Source organism: Panthera leo, chromosome C2, assembly GCF_018350215.1.
Source record: "Panthera leo isolate Ple1 chromosome C2, P.leo_Ple1_pat1.1, whole genome shotgun sequence".
In the NCBI taxonomy this organism is placed as follows: domain Eukaryota; kingdom Metazoa; phylum Chordata; class Mammalia; order Carnivora; family Felidae; genus Panthera; species Panthera leo.
In genome coordinates, this window is record NC_056687.1 from 156,325,168 (window position 1) to 156,349,440 (window position 24,273).

The following is a 24,273-nucleotide window of genomic DNA, read 5'->3' on the forward strand; positions in this document are numbered from 1 at the left end:
TTTTATGTGTTGATGTCACACTTTAACCTTTTTATTTTCCCTTGACCAGTTTTTGTACATATAATTGATTTTGCTCTTTCTGTCTTTTAATCTTCATATTAGCGTTGTAAGTGATTGACCTACTACCTTTACTGTAAGCTTGCTTTTACCAGAAGTTTTTTCCTTTCGTGATTGTCTTCCTTCTGGTTATGGCTTTTTCTTTTCCACTTAAAGAAGCCCCTTTAGTCTACGGCCATACCACCCTGAACGCGCCCGATCTCGTCTGATCTCGGAAGCTAAGCAGGGTCGGGCCTGGTTAGTACTTGGATGGAAGAAGCCCCTTTAGCATTTCTTGTAAGGTCGGATTAGTGGTGATAAATTACTTTAACTTTTGTTTTTCTGGAAAACTTCTTATCTCTCCCCAATTCTGAATGATAACCTTGCTGGGTAGAGTATTCTTGGTTGTAGGTTTTTTCCTTTCAGCACTTTGAATACATCATGCCACTCCTGGCCTGCAAAGTTTCTGCTGAAAAATCAGCTGATAGCTTTCTGGGCTTTCCCTTGAACTTAAATGTTTACTTTCCCTTTGCTGCTTTGACGACTATCTTTAATTTTTGCCGTTTTAATTATTATGTGTCTTATTGTGGCTATCAGGTTGGTCTTTTTGGTGCTCTGTGGTTCCTCAGCCTGGGTAACTTTTTCCTTCCATAGGTTAGGAAAGTTTTAAGCTCTTGTTTCTCCAAATAAATTTTCTGTTCTCTTTTCTCTCTTTTCTCCTAATGGGACCTCTAAAATGTGAATGCTAGTAAAGCTCACTTTGTCCCAGAGTTCGCTTAAACTGTCTTCATTTTTTATTTTTTTTTTATTTTTTTTATTTTTTTATTTTTCAACGTTTTTTATTTATTTTTGGGACAGAGAGAGACAGAGCATGAACGGGGGAGGGGCAGAGAGAGAGGGAGACACAGAATCGGAAACAGGCTCCAGGCTCCGAGCCATCAGCCCAGAGCCCGATGCGGGGCTCGAACCCACGGACCGCGAGATCGTGACCTGGCTGAAGTCAGACGCTTAACCGACTGCGCCACCCAGGCGCCCCTAAACTGTCTTCATTTTTTAAAATTCTTTTTTGTTTTTACTGTTCAGCTTGGTTGCCTTCCATTACCCTGTCTTTTAGATTGCTGATCTAGTCTGTATCCTCTAATCTGCTTGTATTTTTCATTTCAGTTGTTGTATATTTCAGTTCTGACCGGTTCTTTTTATGTTTTCTGTTTCTTTGTTGAAATTCTGACTGAGTTCATCTACTCTTCTCTCAAATCCAGTGAGTAGCTTTATGACCATTACTTTGAACTCTTTATCAGGTAAATTGTGTATCTTCATTCATTTGGCAATTTTTCTGGGGTTTTATCTTGTTCTTTTGTTTGGAACATATTCCTCTGCCTCCTCATTTTGTCTGAGTCAGTGTATCTATGTATTAGATGGGTCAGCTATGTCTCCTGGTGTTGCAAGTTGGTGGCCTTATGTAGAAGGCGTCCTGTGGTGCCCAGTAACACAGTCTCTCCTGGCACTCTGGGGGTGTCTTCTGTGTGGACTGCACACTCCTGTTGTGGCCAGGCTACCGCTGCTGCAGGCGTGCTGGTGGACAGGGCTGTCTGCAATGACTGTCTGTGACCGCTACAGGGGCATGGTGGACAGGGCTTGCCCCAGCGGGGCTGGTTGAGAGGCCCGGCTGTAGCTGCTGTGGTTGTGCTGGTGGGTCAGGCTGGCTCCCTCTTTTTCCCCAAGGTGGGAGTCACTCTGGAGGAGTGCTGATCCTGTCCAGGGTCGCCTGCTGTGTGTGGTAGGGTGGGAGCTGGTTTGGAGGGGCATCTGCTAGGGCAGGTCCACAGGGGAAGTCCAGGGCGGGGCAGGTGGTACTAGGAATGTAGATGGAGGGTGTCAGAACTGGTTCCCACAGCATTAGGCCAGCTCGACCAAAAGAGGGCAAGAGAAATGACACCCGCCAGCTCTTCCATTCCCATAGAATGTCCTTACAGATCCCGGCTCCTTCACATCCTAAAATTAGTCTGTGAATCTCCTTCATGTGTCACCCAGGCACCGCTGCCTTCAAACTGCCGCTCCTCTGTCTTGGAATGAGAGCTACGTCATGCAGGCTCTTGAAGAGCACAGACTTGGTTTCCGGGAGCCCTCTGACTCTCCCAGAGGTAAGCCCTGCTGATGTTCAAAGCCAGACAGTGGGGGCTTATCTTCCTGGTGCAGATCTGCAGGGCTGGGAGTGCCCAGTGTGGGGCTTGATCCCCTCGCTCCTCCTTGCCTGTGATATCCCTGCTGTTTGTGGGTCCCCATGCTGGAAGTTTGATTCCTGACCGTGTCCTTGCCCCTCCCACCCTGCTCTGTGGCCTTCTCTTTATGTCTTTAGCTGTGGAAGATCAGTGCTGCCAGTATTCAGGTCACTTTCAGAGTGAGTTAAATTACATGTAGTTGTTGCCTTGGTGTGTTGTGGGAGGAGGTCAGCTCGGGTTCCTCCTACTTTGCCATCTTCTCAAGCATTTGAAATTGCAAATGGGATTGTTTTCTTAATTTCTCTTAACTGTTTATTATTAGTACACAGAAACACAGCAGATTTCTATATGTTGATTTTATATCCTGCAACTTTACTGAATTTATTAGTTCTAACAGGTTTTTGGTCAGGTCTTTAGGGTTTTCTGTATATGATATCATGTCATCTGCAAATAGTGAGTTTTACTTCTTCCTTTCCAATTTGGATGCTTTTTATTTCTTTTTCTTGCTTAATCACGCTGGCTAGGACTTCCAATACTGTGTTGAATAAAAGTGGTGAGAGTGGGCATTCTGTCTTGTTTCTCAGAGGAAAAGCTTTCAGTTTTTCCCCGTTGAGAGTGATACTGGCTGTGGGCTTGTCATACATGGCCTTTATTATGTTGAGGTACATTTCTTCTGTACCCACTCTTTTGAGAGCTTTTATCATAAATGGATGTTAGTTTTTTCAGGTGCTTTTTCTGTACCTTTTTAGATGATCATATGATAATTATCGTCCATTTTGTTAATGTGACTTCTCACATTGATTTGTGGGTGTTGCATCCCTGGAATCCTACTTGATTGTGGTGTATGATCCTTTTAATGTATTAGTGAATGCAGTTTGTTGGGGATTTTTGCATTTACGTTCATCAGGGATATTGGCTTGTAATTTTCTTGTGGCATCCTTGTCTGGTTTTGGTATCAGGGTAATGCTGGCTTTGTAAAATGAGCTTGGAAATGTTCTCTTTTCTATTTTTTGGCAGAACTTGAGAAGGATTGATATTAATTATTTCCGTTTTGATAGAATCCACCAATGCAGCCATCTGATCTGGGGTTTTTGTTTGTTGGGAGTTGTCTGATTTAATCTCCTAACTAGTAGGGAGTCTGTTCAGATTTTCTGTATTTTTGTGATTCAGTCTTGGTAGGTTGCATATTTCTAGGATTTTATCATTTGTTTTACGTTTTCCAGTTTGTTGGCATATAGTTGTTAATAATCTCATATTTCTTTGTATTTCTGTGGTATCCATTGTAACATCTCTTTCATTTGTGATTATATTTGCATCTCTTTTTTTTTCCTGATGGTGAGCTTGGTTAGAGGTTAACTTATCTTTTCAAAGAAACAGCTCTTGGGGCGCCTGGGTGGCTCAGTTGGTTAAGTGTCCAACGCAGCTCAGGTCATGATCTCATGGTTTGTAGGTTTGAGCCCCACGTCAGGCTCAGTGCTGACAGCTCAGAGCCTGGAGCCTGCTTCAGATTCTGTGTCTTCCTCTCTCTCTGTCCTTCCCCTGCTTGCATTCTGTCTCTCTCTCTCTCAAAAATAAATAAACATTTAAAAAATATTTTAAATCAAGGAAACAGCTCTTAGTTTCATTGAACTTTGTAAATTACTGTTTTTTACGTACAATATCTGACATGAAATAACATTATGGACATGCAAAGAAACAAAATATCAGGAGAAGAGATAAGAGAAACAAAGTCAGTGAAGGTCCAGATGTTGAACATGAACAGAAGATATTAGCAGGAAAATGGAAAACTATAAAAAGAACCAAAATGAAAAATGTGTCAGTTACAGTATTCATTTGATGGCCGTAATAGTAGACTGGACACAGTCAGCAAACCCCAAGCGAGATAAATACAAAGAAATCTAAACTTAGGCAAGTCATAGTCAAGTTGTTAAAAACCAGAGATTTTTATAAAGGTAGAAAAGAAATAATACATAAATGGAAACAATAATATGAATGACAGCTGACATCTTTTCAGAAAAAATGCAGACCAGAGGACAATGGTATAACTTTTTAAAGTGATTTTTTTTTTTTTTTTTTTTTTTTTTTTTTTTAAGGTACACATGCTCACTTGGAATTCCAGATTTAGGAAAATGTCTTTAAAATGCAATAAAAATAAAGGTATTTTCTGGGAGACAAAACCAAAGACAATTTGTCTATAGCAGACCTATATAATAAGAAACATTAAAAGAAGTATTTCGGTGATGAAGGGAAGTGATAATAAAAGAAGCTTAGATCTGAAGGAAGGAGTGAATTACACTAGGAAGGTAAATGTAAGATTAAATGATTAAAACATACGATCAAAAGATTATGCCTGCATAAAGCAAAAATAATAGCAATGTATTGGATACTTAGTGTAAGAAGTAATATATATAACTATAAATGCAAAACATATGAGGAAATTAAGTTTGTGATAAGTTAAAGATGCACTTTATAAACACTAGAGCAAACATTAAAAAAAGATACGCAGCCGTGAGCCACAGCTGAATCCACACACTAAAGGAAATTGAATAATACTGCTTTATCAAAAATTAGTCGTGAAAGCAGGAACAAAGTACAAGACAAATGGAAGATAAATATCAAGATGGTAGACAAAATGAATCAAATCAAAAAGTACATTAAATATAAGTAAGCCATATACTCCAGTTAAAAGTTAGCAATTGTCAAACTGGATAAAATAGCACGGCTCAACTATGTGCTGCATGTAAGAGGCACTTTATTTTTTTAAGTTTATTAATTTTGAATGAGTGAGCATGAGCAGGGGCAGGGCAGAGAGGAGGACAGAGAGAATCCCAAGAAGTCTCCAGGCTGACAGTGCAGAGCCCGACATGGAGCTCAGTCTCATGACCATGAGATCATGACCTGAGCCAAAATCAAGAGTCGGATGCTCAACCGACTGAGCCACCCAGGCACGCCTGTAAGAAACACTTTAAATGTAAAGGCACACCAAGTGTTCATCAATGGATTAATGGATAAAAATGGTATGAGATACAAATATAGATATATCACATAATGGAATATCATTCAGCCATTAAAAAGAATGAAGTCTTGCCATCTGCAACAACATGGCTGGAGCTAGAGAGTATAATACTAAGCAAAATAGGTCAGAGAAAGACAAACACCATATGATTTCAGTCATATGTAGAATTTAAGAAACAAAACAGATGAACAAAGGAAAAAAGAAGGAGACAAACCAAGAAACAGACTCTTAGCTATAGAGAACAAATTGATAGTTACTGGAGGGAACATAGGGGGATGGGTGAAATAGGTAATGGGGATTAAAGAGTACACTTAACATGATGAGCACTGAGTAATGTATAGAATTGTTGAATCACTAAATTGTACATATAGAATTAATATAATACAATAAACTATGCTGGAATTAAAAAAGTAAAACAATGTGGTGTGTGTGTGTGTGTGTGTGTGTGTGTGTAATTACAGTAAGTGATAAACCACACTTATTGTGGTGAGCTTTTGTAATACATGTAATTCTCAAATCACTGTCTTACACCTGAAACTCGTATCTGTTTAAAAGATAAGAGCTTTTGTTTTTAATGGAGTACTGTGACTCTTAACAAAAATATTACTGAGGAGGACCAAAGATGGTGGTGGAGTAGGAGGACCCTAGGTTTTTCTCGTCCCATGGACGCAACTAGATAATTATAAAATCATCCTAAATACTGCCAGAAATTGGCCTGAAGACTGATAGAACAAACTCTACAACTAAAGGGAGAGAAGAGACCACTTTGAAGAAGGTAGGAAGTGCAGAGACGTGGTTTAAGGGTGAAATGGATCACCAGTGCTTTAGAGGAGAGGGAGCAGTGACAAGAGAGAGAAGAGAACACATGGAGAACAGTTCCCCAAAGCCATTGGTTTGGAAAATGAGAGGGGTGGAATCGAGTGAATTGTTGCAACCAGTAGGGCTTAAAGTCTGGAGTTTTAAAGTTCAGTGGGCTTGGCTGGGATAGAGCCAGGAGGGCACTGCCCTGCTCCTGGAGAGAAGGCAGGCAAACATCTGGGGGCAGACAGTGTGGAAAGAGCAATCTGAAGAACGCTTAGGTCACACAGTGGGGAGATTATTCACTTGTCTCGGAGAGTGTCTCTGGGAGATAACGTGCACAGAGATGCCTCTGCAGGGACAGGGGAGCTGGCTGGTGCCATTTACCTCCCCCACCCCTCACAAACAGAGCATAAACACAGAGCCACTGGTAGGAGGCAGTGCAGTGCTGACACTGGCTGGCTAACTTGCTTACACCAAGCCCCAGCTCCTCCAGCGCTGTGGTAGGACTGCCCTTCTTAGTCTGGCTTGATTCAGTCCCAGTGTGGTGGGCCCCTCTCCCGGAAGACCAGCGCAAATCATATCTTCCAACCAGAGAGTTCGTCAAGGCCTCAGTTCTAGTGGAAGTAGCATCAGGTCTCATTTAACAAGCAGACCAGAGCTCACCTAGTTAAAACTCGCCACATTCAGGCCAGAGACCCGACACTGCCCACAGCAGGCAAGGAGAGCCTCTGTAGGTGAGTAGCCTGAAGGATAGAGCAGCCAAAACACAACAGCGGAATGCACGCAGCATATACCAGAGACACTCTCTGAAGCACCAGGCCCTGGCCACTATATGACCTCTTCTTCATAAGACCATTACTTTCAGGAACAGGAGATATAACTGGCTTTTCTAACACAGAGAAGAAGGCAGAGATTTCTACAGAATGCCAGGATGGAGGAATTTATCCCAAATGAAAGAATAAGATAAGGCCATGGCCAGAGACTAAGTGAAACATATATGAATAACATGCCTGATGGAGAATTTAGCGCATCAATCATAAGGATACTCACTGGGCTTGAGAAAAGAATAAAAGATGTCAATGAGACCAGTTCCTCAGAGGTAAAAGAGTTAAATAAGAAACAGATGAAGAATGCAATAAGTGAAATTGGAAACAGGCTTGATATAATGAATAGCAGAGAAACGAATTAGTGACCTAGAAGACAAAATAATGGAAAATAATGAAGCTGAGCAAAAGAGAGAAAGAAGAGCTATGCAACATGAGAATAGACTTAGGGAACTCAGTGACTCCATCGAAGGTAATAACATATAGGAGTTCCAGAGAGAGAGAAAAGGGGGAAGATTATTTATTTCAAGAAATAATAGCAGAAAACCTCCATGATCTGGGAGAGGAAACAGACAGCCAAATCCAAGAGGCCCAGAGGACTCCCAACAAAATCAACAAAAGCAGGCCAACACCAGACCTGTGGTAATTAAATTTGCAAAATTTAGTGATCAAGGAACCATTGTGGAAGAGAATATACTTGGTATGATTTCAGTCTTCTTGAATTTGTAATATTTGTTATGTCTCTTTTTATGTGATTTAAATAGGTGATTTTTTTGTGTGTACTTGAAAATGTATTGTATTCTCTCTTTTTTTTAAGGATGGAATGTTTTATATATACATATATACAATATATAATATATAATATATAATATGTATTATACATATAATTATACATATATTGCATATTATATTATGTATATGATATATAATATATAATATAATATGCATATATTATATATTATACATATATAATATATAATATATAATTATATATATTGTATATATGCATCAAGTAAGAAATGTCCATGTTGAAAAAAAATAACTTTAACTGAGGGTACTCATTAATATCAGAGGGGAAGTAAGTAGGGGGATGGGTAAAATAGGTGAAGGGTATTAAAAGTACACTTTTGATGAGCACTGAGTAATGATATATAGAACTGTTGAAGCACTATATTGTATACCTGAAACTAATACAACACCATGTGTTAACTATATTGGATTTAAGTTAAAATCTTAATTAAAAAATAATAAAAGGGGCACTTGGCTGGCTCAGTTGGTAGAGCATGTAGCTCTTGATCTTGGGGTTGTGAGTTTGAGCCCCATGTTGGGTGTAGAGTTTACTTAATTAAAAAAAACATTAAACATTTTCTTTAACGCTTATTCATTTTTGAGAGACAGAGACAGAGTGTGAGCAAGGGAGGGGCAGAGAGAGAGGGAGATACAGAATCCAAAGCAGGCTCTAGGCTCCAAGCTGTCAGCACAGAGCCCGACACAGGGCTTGAATTCATGAAACGTGAGATCATGACCTGAGCTGAAGTTGGATACTTAACCGACTGAGCCCCTCAGGCGCCCCAATTTAAAAAAATTTTTAATAAAACATGAAAAATATTAAAGAAGTAGATTAATTGAACACTAAGAAATATTGTTTGGTTGCTTTAAAGATCTATATAACATGTCTTTCACAACAAATATAAAACTTTGAATCTATAGCAATAATCTAGAAGATTTTATTGTATATTCAGGAATGTTATATACTAAAATGGCCACAACAACACAGCATAGGGAATATAGTCATATTCTTGTAATATATGTCATGTTGTAATGGCATTGTATGGTGACAGATGGCAGCTGCAGTTGTGGTGAGCAAAGCATAGCATATAGAGAAGTTGAATCATTTTGTTGTATACCTAAAACTAATGTCACATTGTATGTTAGTTATACTCAAAAAAGTTTTTAAAAATAAAAAACAAAATGGACCCTAAGTTTGAAAACACACACACACACACACACACACACACACACACACACACACACACACAAAGCCACAGATTGCAAGTATAAAAGGATGAAAAAGATGCAAAAATCAGAAGAAATCTGGTGTTGCGGTATTAATATCAGTCAAAGTAGATTTTGGGGCAAGGATAATTTCTAGAAAGAAAGGACATTTCATAATGCTTAAGGGTTAATTCATTAGACATACATAATAATCTTAAATGTATATGAACCTAACAAAGCTTCAGAATATATGAAGCAAAACTCAGCAGAATCCAAGGTGGAAAGAAACAAATCTACAATCATAGTTTTAAATAACACCTCTCTCTTACTAATTGATAGAAGTTGAGGATCAAGAAAACTCAGTAAGGATATAAAAGATTTGAACATCACTACCAGTCATCTTGACATAATTCACATTTATCTAATGATTTACTTCAGAATATAGAAATAGCAAAATGGTAAAAGTAAGTCCCTCTTTAATAGTAATCACTTTAAATGTGAAAGTATTAAGTATAAAAGTGATCATTATATTTTGATAATTCCTCAAGAAGTTATAATAATTATAAGCATATATGCACCAAACAACAGAGCCCCAAAGTATGTGCGGCAAACTGACAGAATTAAAGGAAGAAGTAGACAGTTCTACGATAATAGTTGGAGATTTCACAGTCATCATCATAATTATTATTTGTTGAGCACTCTCTATTTGCCTGGACTGTTCTAGCCATTTTATGTATATGAATGCATTTAACTCACAGCATCCCTTGTGGCAGGTTCCATTCCCCATTTTAAAAAGAAGAAATCATGGCATAGAAAAATGACATACCCAAGGTAACAAAGGAGTATGTGGCAGAACCTGGATGATAGATTCTGTAAATTAAACTTGGTTCTTAGAGATGTTCTATTCAAACCTCCCACTGAAAGAGGGATCTTTTTCTTCAGCATTCCTGGTTCCGTGATCCATGGGAGCACTGTGGATAGAGCATCACTGCTTGAAAGAGTAAAACATTCTAGTATGGGCTATTCTAATTGCTAGACAGTTCTTTCCTATGCTGAGTTGAAATCTTGTAACTTTGGTTTACTCGTCTTTGTAATAACAGAAAATAAGCCCATCCTTCTATCAGCTATTGAGGTACGTGAAGATTGTCATGGTGTCATTCACCACCATCCTCAACACCACTTGGACATGTCAATACCAGACTTTCAGTGACAGGGCAGTTAGATGGCAGATCAGTAAGTAGATAGAAGACTCGAACAACGCTATAAACCAAATAGACTTGCTGGAGATATATAGAACATTCCACCCAACAACAGCAGAATACGTATTCTTCTCAAGTGCACAAGGAACCTATTCCTTTTTTTTTTTTTTTTAATGTTTGTTTACTTTTGAGAGAGAGACAGAGTGTGAATGGGGGAGGGGCAGAGAAAGAGACACAGAATCTGAAGCAGGCTCCAGGCTCCGAGCTGTCAGCACAGAGCCTGATGTGGGGCTCAAACCCACGAACCATGAGATCGTGACCTGAGCCGAAGGTGGGCACTTAACCGACTGAGCCACCTAGGCACCCTGGAACCTGTTCCTATTCCTATAGAACCTATCCTGTTCTCCAGGGTAGATCTTATGTTAGGCCACAAATATAGTTTCAAAAGATTGACATCAGAGAACTCTGACCACAATAGAATGAAGCCAGAGATAAAAACTAAAAAAGAAGGAAAAGTGGAAAATTCAAATGTGTTGGAATTGAACAGCACACTCTTATACAACAAATGCGTGAAGAAATAGAAAGGATTTTAGAAAATAATTTGAGGTGAATGGAAATGAAAACAACATATCAAAACTTATGAGATGCAGTTAAAGCAGGGATCACAGGGAAATTTAGAGTTGTAAATGCCTACATTAAAAAGAAAGGGGGCACCTGGGTGGCTCAGTTGGTTAAGCATCCAACTCATGATTTCAGCTCACGTCATGATCTCACAGTGTGTGGGATTGAGCCCTGTATCAGACTCTGAACTGACAGCACGTAGCCTGCTTGGGGTTCTCTCTCCCTCTCTCTCTCTGTCCCTCCCCTGCTCACATACCCCTGATCAAGGTATCTCTCTCTCTCAAATAAATAAACATAAAAAAAAAAAAAACAGGAAAGATTTCATATCAATAACCTAACTTTCCATTTCAAGGAACTAGTAAAAGGTAAATTATCTGGTTAACACAGTGCTTAATGGGGCTTGGAATACAACAGGCACTTAATAAATGTTAGTATCTCACTGTCAGAAGGTGGAGGCGGGTCAGATTGAGAAGATTCTCCAGACTGAGAAGTCACTTTAACGTGAAAATCAAAGCAAACCACTCCATGCCACTTATACAGAGTTTTGTTCAGGGTCCCTTATTGACAGGGTATGGGGCCAGCAGGTGGAGGGAGGATCCAGGGCGCTGCACCGCCATTCTCCACGCAGCTCGGACCTCAGCCCTTATCGAACAAGGGGCATGGTGGTGTGGCCACAGGGTAGTTATGTAAAGTGAGTGCCAGTTACCTTCTGCACACCAGTCATCTCTACTAGTTATCTGACGCGACGCCGTCTCTGTGCCGGGGGGAGAACAAGACGGGGGGCCAGTGGCGGAGTCTGTGTGGTCAGCACTCCTGTACGCACATACACATCGCTCAGACTGATCGTTCAAAGTACGTTGCAAATGAATGTAGGATACTATTTGCAGCACTTCCTACTTCTGCAGTTTGCCTTGATGGATTAGGACACGTGGGTGTTCTAAACAATGAGAATTCATGATAGCCTCGCTTTGAGTTTCATGGAGGAAGACTTTATTAATTATAAGGGCAAGGGAATATAAAGAACTAAACAACTGTAGTGAATATATATAGAGAGAGACGTATAGAGAAGAACAAAGAAAGTTTGTTTACTACATCAAATTGGATACATACAGTATGCACCCTTCTGGCTGGGGAAGCCCCATGGTAAACAGCCCGGCTGGGGTCCCGATTGCGTGTCCTGGGAAGAGTGTCCTCCCCTGAGGTGAGACTTCCAACTAGCTATTCCTGCCAGGGCAGTCGATATACTATCCGCGTGTGATTTGTGGCTAGTTATTATGTTTGCTTATGTGCAGTCCTGAGCGAGCTATTTTTTCTCTGTTTCTTTTATAGTATCTTGCAATCTTAAGGGTGTTTGCATATTCCTCTTCCCTCCCTGATCCATCCCAGGGGGCCAGCTTGGTCTGGCTCAAGGAGGAATGTGAGGCATATTAATCCCTCGTGGCATCAGGAACAGAGGGGCCAATTCTGACCCCTAGAAAAATATAGAGTCCAAGCCCACAAGCCCACCAAGCCCCCCATGATGGCATATCATGGCTCTGGGCAGAAACGCATGACAAGTCACATAAACAGCTTCTAAAAAAGACAGTGGATTTTTAAATCCATATTTTAAATTGAGATATTATAGGGGCGCCTGGGTGGCTCAGTCGGTTGAGCGTCCGACTCTGGCTCAGGTCATGATCTCGCAGTCTGTGTGTTCGAGCCCTGCATCAGGCTCTGTGCTGACAGCTCAGAGCCTGGAGCCTGCTTCGGATTCTGTGGCTCCCTCTCTCTCTGCCCCTCCCCTGCTCATGCTCTGTCTCTCTCGGTCTCAAAAATAAATAAAAACATTAAAAAACATTTTAAAAAATAGAGATATTATACACGTGCTGTGAATTTCACCCATTTAAAACGTACAGTCCCGTGTGTTTTAGTATATTCACCAAGTTGTGTCTTTGTCACAAGTGTCTAATTCAAGAACGTTTTTGTAACTCGAAAAAGAAACTCCATACCCATCAACGGTCACGGTAGTCTTAGTTGACCACTAATCTATGTTCTTTCTCCATGGATATGCCTTTTCTGGATGTTTAATGTAAATGAAATCTACAATGTGTGGCCTTTTGTGTATGTCGTTTTCACGTAGCACAGTATTTTCAAGGATCGTTCCTGTTGTAGTATGTCAGTACTCTGTTCCTTTTATTGCTGAATAATTTTCCATTGTGTGAATATACCACATTTTGTTTATCCATTTATTAGCTGTTAACATCTGGATTGTGTTCACTTTTTTTTGACTTATTATGAGTAGTGCTGCTGTGAACATTCACGTGCCAGTTTTTGTGCGGAAACGTGTTTTTGTTTCTGTTAGGTAGGTACCTGTGATTGGAATTGCTGATTTATATGGTAGCTGTATGTTTAACCTTTGAAGAACTGCTGGACTGTTTTCCAACGTGGTTGCACCATTTTATGTTCCAGTTTCTCCACATTCTTGCCATTATTGTTTTATTTTAGCCACCCTTGTGGCTGTGAAGTATCTCCTTGTGGTTTTCATTTGCCCTTCCCTAGTGACTAATTATGCTTAACTTATTTTTATGTGCTTATTGGCATTTGCAGATCTTCTTTGCAGAAATGTCTATTCAGATCTCACGCCCATTTTTTTTTTTTTTTTTTGAGAGAGAGAGAGTGCGAATGCACACGTGAGCGGGGGAAGGGAGAAGGAGAGGGAGAGAGAGACTCTTAAGCAGGCTCTATGCTCAGGATGAGATCATGACTTGAGCTGAGATTCAAGAGTCAGATGCTTAACTGACTAAGCCACCCAGGTGCCCATCATGCCCATTTTTAACTGGTTTATTTTTCTTTTTGTTCAATTGTGAGAGTTCTTTGTATATTCTAGATGTAATTCTCTTATCAGATGTGTGATTTGCAGACATTTTTTTTCCTATTTTATGCATTGTCTTTTCACTTTCTCAGTGATGCCCTGTGAAGCACAAGGTTTTTTTAATTTTGATGAAGTCAAATTTATCTATTTTTTCTTTGATTGCATATACTTTTGGTGTCCTATCTACAAAACCATTACATGCATACAGGTCACCAAGATTTATGCTTATGTTTTCTTTTAAGGGGTATAGTTTTAGCTCTTATATATTTTTTTAGCTCTTTGATCTATATAAAGTTAATTTTTTAATATAATGTGAGGTCGACATTATATTTTTATTGCATGCAGACACCAGTTGTCCTGACACCATTTGTTGAAATACTGTTTATCCCCCATTGAATTACCCTAATGCCCTGTCCAAAACCAATTGCCCGTAAATATAAGGGTTTCTTTCTTGACTATTAATTCCATTCCATTGATGTATATTTCTATCCTAGGCCAATACCATGATATTTCAATTACTATAGCTTTATCATAAGTTTTGAAATCAGGAAGTGTGAGTCCTCCAACTTTGCTTCCCTTTTCAAGATTATCTTGGCTCTTTTGCGACCCTTGCATTTCCATATGAATCTTAGGATCAACTCTTTAATTAAAAAAAAAAAGACAGCTGGAATTTTGATAGAGATTTCATTAAATCTGTGGATTAATTTGAGAAATGTTGCTAACTTAACACTCTCAAATCTTCCAGTTTGTGAACGTGAGATGTGTTTTGTTTGTTGTCTTTAATTTCTCTGAACAGCGGTTTTTGTGTGAATTTTCAATAGATGTCTTGCATTTCTTTAGTTAAATTTATTCCTAAATATTTTACTCTTTTGATGCTGCTGTAAATGAGATTGTTTTAATTTCGTTTTCAGGGGGGCACCTGGGTGGTTCATTCAGTTGAGCGTCTGATTCTTGATTTCAGTTCAGGTCGTGATCCCAGGGTTGGGGGGAGCAAGCCCCAAGTAGGGCTCTGCACTGAGTGTGGAGCCTGCTTGAGATTTTCTCTCTCTCCCCCTCTGTCCCTCTCTTCCACTCGCGTTCTCTTTCTCTTTCAAATAAAATAAAACTGGGGCGCCTGGGTGGCTCAGTTGGTTAAGCGGCCGACTTCGGCTCAGGTCATGATCTCACGGTCCGTGAGTTCGAGCCCCGCGTCGGGCTCTGTGCTGACGGCTCAGAGCCTGGAGCCTGTTTCGGATTCTGTGTCTCTCTCTCTCTCTGACCCTCCCCCATTCATGCTCTGTCTCTCTCTGTCTCAAAAATAAATAAACGTTAAAAAAAATTTTTTTTAAATAAAATAAAACTAAAAGAATGTTTAATTTCATTTTCAGGTTCATTGCTAATACAATTTATTTTTATTTTTTAATGTGTGGGTTTTTTTCATTTTTTTGTGGGGTTTTTTTTTTTTTTTTTGAGAGAGAGAGAGAGAGAACAAGCGGGGAAGAGGCAGAGAGAGAGGGAGATAACAGAATCCGAAGTAGGCTCCAGTCTCTGAACCGTCAGCACAGAGCCGGATGCGGGGCTTGAACTCATGAACCGCCAAGATCATGACCTGAGCAGAAGTCAGACACTTAACCGACTGTGCCACCCAGGCGCCCCTACAATTTATTTTTATATAAAAATACTACATATTTGTATATTCTGTAACCGTGCTAAACTCCTTGATTGTTTCTAATGGTTTTTTGTGAATTTCTTAGACTTTTCTATATACGGGATCAAGTCATCTGTGAATAGAAGCTATTTACTTCTTCCTTTCCAATCAGGGTGTCTTTTATTTATTTTTCTTACCTAAGAGCCTTGGCTAGAACTTCTAATACAATGTAGCATAGAAATTGCTGCCTTGCATTTTTATGAAATGGTGATAGGGTGTAAACTCTTTTATATCCATTAATATTAAAGTGTGGTGACTTCATGAAATTAGTGTCATCGTATCTGTAGGACAGTAATTGGGACTGTTATGATCTAAAAAACATGTGAACTGTTTTTTGGTTTTTTTTTTAGTTGAGAAACACTTTAACAATGTCTGTGTTTTTTTCTTTTTCTTTTAGGTTTTCTCAAATAACGATGAAGGCCTTATTAACAAAAAGTTACCCAAAGAACTTCTCTTAAGGTAAATGTAGATAAACTTTAAAGAATTCAGATTTGATTCAGTCATCAAGTTCCAAGACAATCTTCTTTCTCACTATGAGTCCATAGCATAGAAAAACAGACAGAATTAGCCTAACTGACTTTTTGTTTTTGTTTTATAGAATGCTGTTCAGCTTGTTGTTAAATTTTACTTGGTCTAATCCAGAATGTACTAAGTATGTACATAGCATTGGTCTGGATTCTTTTTGTAATGTGGTAAGTATTGTAATAACCTTCAGTAGGTGCCACTGTTTTGGTATCAGTAGATGTTCTCAATGTAGTCAATTATGTGAGGAGAGATGATTATTAAGGTTATGAGCTCCTGAAGTCACAGGCATTTGGATGTTTTCTAATCAATTTTAAAATAAGTATGGTCAAAATTTTGAGTGCTTAGAATTCTGTCAGTCCAAATATTGCTATATTTTTATCCACTTGATGAAAATTATGTGCTAAGTGGCAGTACTATAAAATATGGTTTTTGTCCTGTTTTTCTGGCATCACAATATACAGTAAATGGTTTTCGCTCGACCACATAAAGCTGTCGACCAACATTTGTTGACCCCGAGGCACTGCAGTTTCCTTTAGTGCTCTGCCATCATCAAAGAGATCTTCTTTTAGTTTTGGATGTTATATTTTAATTGTGTACAAGTAATTAATACATGTATACATGGTAATCCTTGAGTGGCATTTCCCAAATGCCGCTGATGTTCTGCAAAACAGAAAAAAAAAAAACCCACAACTGTGTGATCAAATAAGTATGGGAAATACAGGTTAACAAAACCAATTTCTTTATGCATGACTTCTCAGAGCCTTAATACACATGATGATACTCCCAGATGGATAGTTCTGACATTTCAAAGTGACTGACCATGGAACTCTTTGAATATTCCATATCAATTCCGTATTCCATTGACAGAATTTGGGGAAATGCTGACATACAGTAAGTGATAGACCAGATGACTCCGTTCCCTGGTTGTGCTAGATCTCATGTTAACATTTAGGGAATGGGTGTGAGTTTTGTTTACATCTCGGAGTTCCCCACAGAGTTACTCTGTAAATATCACATATTACTCCCCTCAGGATGTTAAACTTTGTCTTGAAGGAGAAACGGTGCAGACAGTGCTTCTTTGTGGTGAAGATCACATTCCAGGGGCTTCAGAAGGTGTTCCGTTAGTCGCTGGGTATCGTGCGGCACTGTCGTCATAAACTCATTTCACTCAATAAAAAAGAAAATTAAGTCATGACAGAATCATATGAAAACTACAGCGATAATATTTCAATAAAATACTTGTTTGGATAGGAGAGGCTATTCTCTGGCATTTCAGACTCTTTTAAAGTTAAGAAAGTGGTAACAAAGGAATGATATATCTTTCATATAAACCTGGGAGGTCTTGATCAAGCACCATGAGCTCTTAGAACGAACATGGGGGTGCTTGGGTGGCTCAGTTGGTTAAGCGTACGACTCTTTTTTTTTTTTAATTAAAAAAAATTTTTTTTAACATTTATTTATTATGGAGAGACAGATAGAACATGAGCATGGGAGGGGCAGAGAAAGGGGGAGACACAGAACCTGAAGCAGGCTCCAGGCTCTGAGCGGTCAGCACAGAGCCCGACGTGGGGCTTGAACTCACAAGCCGTGAGATCATGACCTGAGCAGAAGTCGGACGCTCAACTGACTGAGCCACCCAGGCGCCCCAATTTTTTTTTAAATTTTTTAACGTTTATGTTATTTTTGAGAGAGAGAGACAGAGCGTGAGCAGGGAAGGGGCAGAGAGAGAAGGAGACCCAGAATCTGAAGCAGGCTTCAGGCTCTGAGCTGTCAGCACAGAGCCCAACACGGGGCTCGAATCCACAAACCCTGAGATCATGACCTGAGCCGAAGTCAGACGCTTCACCGACTGAGCCACCCAGGCACACCGTGTCCGACTCTTGATTTTGGATCCGGTCATGATCTCACAGCCCGTGCGTGGGTTTGAGTCCCGCGTCAGGCCCTGCACTGATGGTGCAGAGCCTGCTTGGGATTCTTTCTCCCTCTCTCTCTGTCCCTCCTCCAGCTTGTGCTTGCTCGCTTGCTGTCTTTCTCTCTCTGTCTCAAAATAAAGAAATAAACTTAAAAAAAATAACGTGGCTGGGTTAGGATAGGCAGGCTGTTACTATACAAATAGGCGGACGGGATGCTATCCACAACGGAGTGCAGAGTGCGTGGTGTCCCCTAGAACTGTGCAGTTTCATTCTTGGTCCGAACATTATTTAGCACAGGCATCAAGCTGTAATATGAACATGTGATTCTCCCTTTGGGGAATCAACCAGGTTGAGGCAGACCCATTATTAGTCATTCAGCACTGGGGTGTGATTAAACTCCACTCTTGTTATGAATACTGCTTCTATCTGTGACTCAAAGCTGCTAAGTTAATCTTTTTCCCCTTGGATGGAGTTAGCTTTGACACGGTTCTCCTCCAGGGAGCAGTTTCCATCTCCTGACAAAAAAAAGGGGGCGGGGCGGGTGGGATTTTATCAGATTCTGTGTTAGTGTGATTTCCGAACTGTTTGAGAGATTTTAGTTCTTTTAAAGATCCCTGGTGGACTCAGCTATTATAAATTCTGCAGTTGCCAGTTTGAATCATGCCACGAGGCTCAAACAGAGATCGTTTTTCAAAAGGAATTGCCACTTGAGACCAAGTGTTCATAACATGTCTATTCGTAGGCTTGTATTCCCACTTCTGCTCTTATTTTGGAGTCTGTAAGGGAAATTTAAATGATAAAGTACAGGTCTTCCCTGACTCGTGAGTCTCAAAATTAATTCTACGCAACCGTGGTATTTTAGTCTTGGTTGGCCTTCGAGTCGCGTCTGCCGTTTTATTCGCAGACTCTATATTCTCAGTAACAGCAGCTCTTCCCTTTCCTAGCTGCGCTTTCTGAGCAGAACTTTGGAGAAACGTTTGAACCAAGTTACCAAAGTAGCCATCATCGTCACCAGCCTCCTGGAGCTTAAGCCTCGATTATTTTGCTCAGTTAGATGATGTCTTCAGACTCTCAGTGGGTCACAGGCTCACTTTTTTACTTCCTATTGCAGATATCTTTGTGACAGTGCAGACTTCCTGTCCTTGTTGAATTCCTGTCTGCCTTCCGTCTTACTTCATCAGTAGATGTGATTCCTTTGGCTTCATGATCCTCCTGTTGACTTCCAGCCGGGGTCGTTTTCTCTCTGCCATTTTTTACTGCATCTGTTACCACCCTCTTAAATTCTCTAACTTCCATGACTGGTCACATCAAGTGAAGCCCCCACTTCCCGTTCGGAGCCAGTAACAAGCACAACCTGGAATTATGTGCGGTTTTTTCCCTTTTTTGATGTCACTTTGAATCCACCCAGAAAAATCTGTGAGGTGGTTTTCATCTGACCATCTTCTTGCTGGTTTTAAGACTGCCCAATATTACTGATTCACAGATTCCTTCTCCCACCCCGTTTTGAGTTTGTTACTTAACAAGTTTTTCCAATTTTGCTCTTTGTACCCAGTTTTCACGTACAAAATAAAGGTATTCCACTTCTCCCTCTCTATCCTTTATGCTCATACAATTGACCAGCTTGTAATTTTACTCTTCCTGGGGAGTCCGTTGTATAATGCTTATTATAACAATGGGAATCTTTAGTTTTTGGAAACCTATATATCTATTAGTGAGTTGGGTTGTTGTTATATTTTGTCCTCATTGTTATTGTCTGTATGACTTTTGGAGCCAGACTTGGTTGGGATTTCAGCTCTCCCCATTTCCTACTTGTATGACCTCAAATTTAGTGACTTAACTCTCTGGGCCATAATTTCCTATATCCATAAAAGGGGGGTAGTAATAGTTCTTACTGAACGGGGTTGTAGCTAGCCCGTAGGGTGCCTGGCAGTTAACGAATGTTAAGTGATGTTAGCTTCTATTGTTGTTAATTAATTTCAATTTTCAACGCCTGAATTGCTTACTAGATGCTGTTTGACAGTGTCCTCAATCCTTATGCAGACAACTGATAAAAGAAAGCTGCCCTGCTGTGGATCTCAGCATATGCTACTGCTGCTAACAGTATCTCAGTAAATAACCTGACTGATAAGTTACCGAGACCCGGTGCTCCGTTTCATCACCCTGGGCTAATTCAGTCTCAGTGGACAGTGCTCGCTACCAAGTGATATTGAACGGACGGCTACCAGGGCTCACGCAGGTTAGGGGCGGCAGCATCGACTTTTTGACTTTGAGTTTTTCCTTCTGTTACGGTTGCACTCAGGTGTTGATGGTGACAGGAAAACACATGTAGACCGCCTCAGGGGGTAGGGAGTGCTAAACGCAGGAAATATTTTAAAACACTCAGAGAAGGCAAAGCTCTTGTTAGTAATAAATAATAATGAAGGAAACCTCATAGTAGACACATTTTTAAAAACTTAAATCACCATTATTTAGATCATTTTGTGTCCGTTTAAAATTTATGTGGATACATGACAGAATTAAGCACCAATCGTGTTCGTTGGCTCGGTGAGAGGAAGGTTTGATTGCCCCGAACAGGAGAGCCGAGCCTGATAATTCTGGGCAAATGAAGTCAGCTACACAATCACATATATTCAGCGGTTTTACTGGTCAGCTAGGGAAAATTGTAAAATGCCCCGTGCAAACATTTAAAAATTTTCCTTTTCTAAAATTCGTAAACCAATTCCACGAGTGAAAATAATTGTGGCTTTTGTTGCAATCATCAAGTGCTTACGTGTCATTGTGGGCCCCTGAAGAGCAGGGCAGCGAAGGGCCCCCTCCCGTCCGGGGCATCATCGAGTGGGTGTTCCTGCCCGCGGGCTGGCTTCAGCACTCCAGGGAGTTTTTCAAGGACTGGGGCGTCCCGTCCGCCTCCTGCTGTGTGCGATGCCTTGTTGTGTGTCCCAAGGCAGCCCAACAGGTAGGATGCTCTTTGGGGGGTACACGCTGCAAATTCAAGTTTAAGCAGCTATGCAGGGTTTTCCTTTTTGTTAATGAATGTTTTCATTTCTTTGTTCGTTTTTACTGTTTTTTTACCTAGCATGAGGCGGTACGTGACTGAGTTAATGTGTGTTGAAATCAGGTGCAGAGACTTAAAGGCCTTTCCTTTTCATTACCTCTGAATACTGTCATATACTCTTTTAGGGTTGGCATCTAAGTCTGAGTCACGGCAGAAGCAAATTTTCCTCTTTCTAGGTTGGGGTTATACTTACGCGCTAAAAGTCCGTGCTGCCTTTGGATTTTTTACATGTATGTATGCATTTATTTATTTTTACCTACGTTGGTGTGGCATCAAACACCAGCAAAGCTCCACAGCTAAGAGTGATAGAACTGGTACATTCTTTTCCGGAGCTTCATGCTAGAAAGTTATGTTAGAGAGCTGTTAATTAAAAATCTGTGAATTCAGAAGTTACAACAGAAAAGATTGATAAACTTGACCCCGTGAGTAGTAAAATGTGGCAAAATATACCATTACTGCAGATACATAGCGCACTGGTGGGTGAAATAATGAGAATACACGTTACAAGCAGAGGCCATATTCTTCAGTGCACAAATAAGAAACGCTTAAGTATTAGGAATAAGGTGGATTCTTCTTTTTTTTTTTTAAGGTGGATTTTTTTTTAATTTTTTTAATTTTTTTGAGAGACAGAGACAGAGAGTGCGAGCAGGGAGAGGTAGACAACGTGAAGAATCCGAAGCAGGCTCCAGGCTCTGAGCTGTCAGCACAGAGCCCGATGCGGGGCTCGAACCCACAAACAGGAGATCATGACCTAGGCTGAAGTAGGATGTTCAACCGACTGAGCCACCCAGGCGCCCCTTAAAGTGGATTATTCTTACAACAGTTTGAAGAGAATTATGAACGAAGGGAGAAATACAAATGGCCAGTTTGCTTGGTTCTCAGTCAGGACCATATTTAAATATAAATCTCAATAACGAGATATTACTTATCTGGCAAAACCCAAAAGTTCGATAGTGCTAGGTTTTGGTGAGGAGATAGAAGACAAGTCACTCTAAGATACTTCAGAGGTGGGAATAGGAACTGCTATAGCCATTCTGTGGGGCCACTGGGGGCAAATCTTCAAAATGCTAAACATACGTCTTCACAAACTCCATTTCTAGGAATTTACTAATATATTTGCAAAGACACATCTATGGGATGTGTCACTCAGGTGTGTATTCAGGAATGATTACTGCAGCTTTTTTTTTTTTTTTAACTGTAGTTAAATTGGATTGCAGAATTGGATTGCTCGTAATTCTTGGCTAATCGTCCTTTTCATCACTGATCCGTGTGTCGCCTGTTCCCCCTCCCCACCGTCAAGTTAATATTGTCAAGAACTTTGTATTTATGATTCTTTTCTTTAAAATTTTTTTACCTTAAATACATTTGACTAGACAATCAAATTCCTAAAAGTAAATAGTGTTTACGTTTGCTTGTGTATTAACTTTGTAAAAAAAAAAAGTGTGCCTTCTGAGACATGGTTTTCACTCAAAATTATGGTACTTAGAGTGACCCATGTTGCTTTGTTTCACTGTTTTTCATTTTACCGCTGTATAATATTCTATTGTGTGAATGGACCAAGATTCACTTATTGATTGTTCTTTGGTACATGCTTGGGTTTCCATTGTTTTGTTAGTAAAAGCAGTGCTGCTATGAATATCCTCATAGATGGCTCCTGCTACAAATACACAGAAGTTTCTCTCAGAAGTTGCTGGGGGGTCATAGGCTATACCCCTAAATAATCAACTCTATTTTAGTAATATTGTTTCTCCAAAGGGATCTTACCAATTTCCCTTCATACAAACAATCAGTTAAGAGCCTCTGTTGAGTCAGTCTAACATTTAGTGTTGCTACATGTCTTAAGGGTATGAGAGCATCACATTGTGCTCTTGATGTGAATTTTTCTGAATTCTGGTAATGCTGAGCATCTGTTTATCAGTTGCATGTATGTCCTCTTCTGTGAAATATATTCTTTGCCTATTGGGTTGTCTCTTAGTGATTTGCCATTGGTTTTTTTTTCTCTCTTTTAAAAAAAAATTTTTTGTTTTTACATTTATTTATTTTTGAGAGACAGAGGAAGACAGAGTGGGTGAGGGGCAGAGAGAGAATGAGACACAGAACCCAAAGCAGGCTCCAGGCTCTGAGCTGTCAGCACAGAGCCCAACGCGGGGCTCAAACTCGCAAACCGTGAGATCATGACCTGAGCCGAAGTCGGATGCTTAACCATCTGAGCCACCCAGGCGCCCCTTCCCTCTTGTTTTTAATACTGTATCTTCTGTATTTTGTTTATTAATCCAATTTGCCAAATAGTGTCCCAATGTAATAATCTTTGCAAGAGGGCAATTTAGGATTTTAATGATCAAAACTAATATTTTAGGGGCACCTCGTGGCTCAGTTGGTTAAGCATCTGACTCTTGGTTTGGGCTCAGGTCACCATCTCACAGTTGGTGGGTTCAAGCCCCATGGTGCTCTCTGTCCTGACAGCACGGGGCCTTCTTGGGATTCTCTGTCTCTCTCTACCTCTGCCCCTCTCCCCCACTCACAATGCTCTCTCTCTCAAAAATAAATAATTTTTTTAAACTAATACTTTATTCACTATGATTATTATGATTTTCTTTTTTGTTATTTCTTTATCTTACAATTCTGCCTGTTTCCTGCCTCAAACCTTTCTTACTACCTTTAGTGTAAAGCCCATTTAAATTGTTATGACCTAAGTTATTCACCAGAAATGTATACTTGTTAACTCTTACTCTGTCGCATCTCTCATTCTTTTCCAGCTTCCTTGCAAACTCTGGGAACTCTGAATTCGTTCCAGTCCCTGAAATTGTCATTCTCTAATTTGTTTTCTCCTGGATTCATTCTGCTTCTTGAAAATGTCTGTCTTTCACTTACCCCTTTCACTTAGTTCAACCTAAGGCTTTCCCCAAGTTCGAGGCCATGTTCTCTCCCTCTTGAGTGTGCCTATGGATCCTTTAAGCATTTTGTAACTTCTGGTCTTTGACTTGGATTTCATGTGCCATAACACAGTAAATCTAACTTTTAAAATAATTTATATATGTATTTGACATATGACATTAGTTTCAGGTATACAGTATAATGATTCAACACTTGTGTGTATTGTGAAATGAACATCACGACAGGTCTAGTTAACGTCCATCACCATACATAGTTACAAAAATTGTTTCTCGTGATGAGAACTTTTAATGTCTCCTTGCGTAGCAACTTTCAAATAGGCCATACAGTATTACCCGCTGTGGTCACCATGCTGAACCTTACATCCCCATGACTTATGTTATAACTGGAAGTTTGTACCTTTCGATCCCATTCATTCATTTTGCCCCTCCCCTTTCCCCGCCTCTGGCAACCACAAATCTATTTTCTGTATCTATGAGCTCAGTCTTTGTTTTGGATTCCACATGTAAGTGAGATCGTACAGTATTCGTCTTTCTCTGTGTGATCTATTTCACTTACCATAATGCCCTCTAAGTTCATACATGTTATTGCAAATGGCAAGATTTCCCTTTTTTATGGCCGAATAATACCGCATTATAT

The 24,273-nt window shown here is 40.0% G+C and overlaps 1 protein-coding gene across 8 annotated transcripts in view; it reads left to right on the forward strand.

Moving 5' to 3' along the window:
- The window catches only part of FBXL2 (F-box and leucine rich repeat protein 2), a 133,970-nt gene that overhangs the window by 18,421 nt on the left and 91,276 nt on the right, over positions 1-24,273 (forward strand). For 7 of the 8 annotated variants that reach the window (XR_006207337.1, XR_006207338.1, XM_042955919.1 and 4 more), the window contains exons 2-3: positions 2,068-2,177; positions 15,647-15,708. Coding sequence is in view for 6 of the 8 variants with exons in the window: in XM_042955919.1 (XP_042811853.1) it covers positions 2,106-2,177; positions 15,647-15,708 (134 nt within the window). In the remaining 2 variants the exon portion in view is untranslated. The remainder of the gene's footprint in view (positions 1-2,067; positions 2,178-15,646; positions 15,709-24,273) is intronic. The other variant, XM_042955922.1, reaches the window with a different exon arrangement.